The 3,064-nt window shown below is 38.0% G+C and overlaps 1 protein-coding gene across 1 annotated transcript; it reads left to right on the plus strand.

Annotated features, from left to right (window-relative positions):
- The first annotated feature begins 1,712 nt into the window (after positions 1 to 1,712).
- On the plus strand, positions 1,713 to 3,019 carry LOC107584678 (semaphorin-6B-like). Its single transcript, XM_016271385.1, has 3 exons — positions 1,713 to 1,841; positions 1,950 to 2,099; positions 2,779 to 3,019. The coding sequence occupies exons 1-3, from the start codon at positions 1,741 to 1,743 to the stop codon at positions 2,960 to 2,962; spliced, it is 435 nt and encodes a 144-aa protein (XP_016126871.1). The 5' UTR covers positions 1,713 to 1,740; the 3' UTR covers positions 2,963 to 3,019.
- The last annotated feature ends 45 nt before the right edge of the window (positions 3,020 to 3,064 follow it).

Genomic DNA, 3,064 nt, shown 5'->3' on the forward strand with positions numbered 1-3,064 from the left:
AACAATGTAAATGAATTAATAAATGCAATCAAACATTTAAAAAAATTTTTTAAACACAACAAGGTTTGTTCGTTATTCGTAGAGGACAAATCAAATAAAATGAATGTGAAAACTGTTTTTTTTTTTTATAGATTCACACACATCGGATAATTATAAATAAAATAACAATAGTAGTAATATTTATGATAGGCTATTTGAACGCTTTTGAGTTTACGTATATTTTGAAGAATATCTTATATGTTTTTTATATATATATATAATTCACCACATAAATTGGCATATATTATAATACAAACAATTTGAGTAAAACCATATAAATTTTTTACGTAGCCTACCATTTTTTTTAAGCTATTTGCGCGTCCAGCAGGTGGAAGCGTTGCATTAAGATGAGCGAGAGAGAGAGAGAGAGAGAGAGAGAGAGAGAGAGAGAGAGAGCGAGAGAGAGAGTGGGTGTGGGCGAGAACTGAACTGACTCACCCTGCATGACTCTCTGTTCTCTCCTAAGAAAGTCTTTAAGTGCTGAAAGCTGTCGCTTCACCAGAGACAAATCACTTCAGGACCATTTAGAGATTGAAGCTCTGCTTCGCAGTAGGAGGAAAGAGAGGTGCTCTCACTAACCAGGTTTCCATCCACATATTTTTATGCAAATTTTGAGATACTGCATCAAAGATTGCTGTGTGGAGAAACTTATTTTATCAACTTTTCACTGAAAGTTTCTGCCGATCTATTCTTCTATAGCAATGTTAAAGAAGATTCCTAATTGAACCCTTTTGAAACCCAAATTTTTAAAAGTGCACAAAACAAAATAATAACCAAATTTGCATAAATGAACTAGGTCATATGTTTACATATACTTCGATTGTAATATTGTGTGTTGTTACCTTGATGATCAATGATTTGTTTTTTCTGTTAGTTTTTCATGAGTCCCTTGTTTGCCCTGAGCAGTTACATTGCCCACTTCAGAAAAATTCCTACAGGTCCTGCACATTCTGTTTTTTTGTTTGTTTAGTTTTTTTTTGTCATTTTTTGCATATTTGAACCCTTTCCAACAGTGACTGTATGATTTTGAGATCCATCTTTTGAGGAACTCATACACAACTATTACAAAAGGTGAAAACATTTACTGATGCTCAAGAAGGAAACGTGCGTGACACATTGCATTCGACTATATTTTATATATGCAATTTTGCTGCTGCTTATTTTTGACATCAATAATCTACATTTTTGTTTTGTTAAATTTTTTTATTTATTTAGTTAACGTTTTTTTTGTGTGTGTGTGACCTTGCAGACAGTCTATACATGAGTCTTGGCCGTGGTTTATGGACAGGCACCTTATGAAGAATTCTGTGGCTTTCTATTGTGCCACTTGAATTATTATTGGAGAAATCCAAGTATGTTTCTCAGTTGCATTTGTGTAACGCTGCATTCTTGAATAGATCCTTTGTGGGTGGAATAGGTCAGTGTGTGGAAGAGCTTGCAGTCACCCAAGGTTTCCGGTGACAGCTCTGGACAATATTCTCTGCTCTGTTTGCCTTGAAATGTCTGTCCAACTACCCACTGTACAGATCTATTCAAGTGTTTTTGACATGTTTGTGATAAATGAAATCCATTTTGTGTTGCGAGTCTCCTCCAGCTCAGAGCAGTATCATGGAAACAGAACAGGTCTGAGGATATCATGTAATATGAACATTGTGCTGTATTTTTTGCAGTATTCCTGGCTCTGCAGTGTGTGCTTTCGACATGGAGCAGCTGGCCGGAGTGTTTGATGGAAGATTTAAAGAGCAGAAATCGCCTGAGTCGATATGGACACCTGTTCCAGATGAGGTTGTGCCCAAACCGAGGTACTGAATTAAATGACATTTACAACTGTAGAGAGTGTTTTATGTCCTCAAATGCCAACCTGCAGAGAGGAAGTTTATAATAATGTGCTGTGTTTGTGAATTTCTCAGGCCGGGTGGTTGTGCCATACAAGGCTCAAAGTTCAATTCCTCCAACTCTTTCCCTGATGACATGTTAACTTTTGTCAAGACACATCCGCTGATGGATGAAGCCATCCCATCACTCGGTCAGAGACCATGGATTGTTAGGACCATGGTCAGGTGAGGACAACTTTCTCTCAGATGTCCTAGACCAGATTCTCTACTGTTAAAACCAGGTCATACATGCCTTCAAGACATGATATCTGGTTTGTCACTGGTCTAAAGTGGACTAGTGCTTCTAGATGAGCTATCAGGTCGATCTCAAATACTCCAGATGGTAGTTTATTAACCTTTTAGACTACCAACAAATGACTAACTTCAACCAAGCTTCAGAAGTTAGATTTTTTACAAACTTGAAGCAAAGGAACACATAATGGACATTAAATTTAGCTGCTAGCTTCACCCGGGCATTGTTTTCTTCATTAAGATCCTTGCTAAACATTTGACCTGCCGTCTGTGATGTCTGCTAGCATTAGTATCTGTCCAATCTCAGTCTTCAGACTATGGGGTTCCAACAGCTGGGGTTTCTCAGCATCCCACAGGGCACAACAAGATTATATTGACAAGTTGTTTGTGTCATCTTAAACACTCTGGGAGATCGTCTTATTTTAGAAAGCTGAATCATCCAAGTAGAGCAGTTTTGGCTGTTTCCTCAAGATATGCTGGTTTGTCAATACACATTGCTTTTCGGATTTGTGTATTTTGTTATTTTGGCATGAGATTTTGAATTATAATTTAATACCTTTTTTCCTCTCTGTATCATTTGAGAATGTATTAAGTTGTCTTCTGTCACTTTCAGATACCAGCTCAACAAAATGGTGGTGGACACAAACTCTGGTCCCTATGGCAACCAGACAGTCCTCTTTCTGGGTTCCAGCCGAGGGACCATCCTTAAATTCCTCGTCACCCCCAACAGGGATAACACAGTGACCAACAACAATGTGTTCCTCGAGGAACTGGAAGGCTACAACCCAGACAGGTAGAGGTTAATGCTAAAAACACGCTCTTTAGTGATTGTTTTACGGCAGAGAATCACAAGTCATGGCATGTAAACAGATGGAGCATTAGCTGGTCATTATCTCTTG

The sequence above is a fragment of the Sinocyclocheilus grahami genome, unplaced genomic scaffold, assembly GCF_001515645.1.
Source record: "Sinocyclocheilus grahami isolate Dianchi unplaced genomic scaffold, SAMN03320097.WGS_v1.1 scaffold61.1, whole genome shotgun sequence".
Lineage (NCBI taxonomy): Eukaryota > Metazoa > Chordata > Actinopteri > Cypriniformes > Cyprinidae > Sinocyclocheilus > Sinocyclocheilus grahami.

Excerpts from the sequence above, each read along its gene's own strand:
- LOC107584678 (XM_016271385.1), top strand. The coding sequence starts at position 1,741 with ATGGAGCAGCTGGCCGGAGTGTTTGATGGAAGATTTAAAGAGCAGAAA. Across the intron at positions 1,842-1,949 it reads GAGGTTGTGCCCAAACCGAG|GCCGGGTGGTTGTGCCATAC; the intron begins GTACTGAATTAA and ends TGAATTTCTCAG. Across the intron at positions 2,100-2,778 it reads ATTGTTAGGACCATGGTCAG|ATACCAGCTCAACAAAATGG; the intron begins GTGAGGACAACT and ends TGTCACTTTCAG.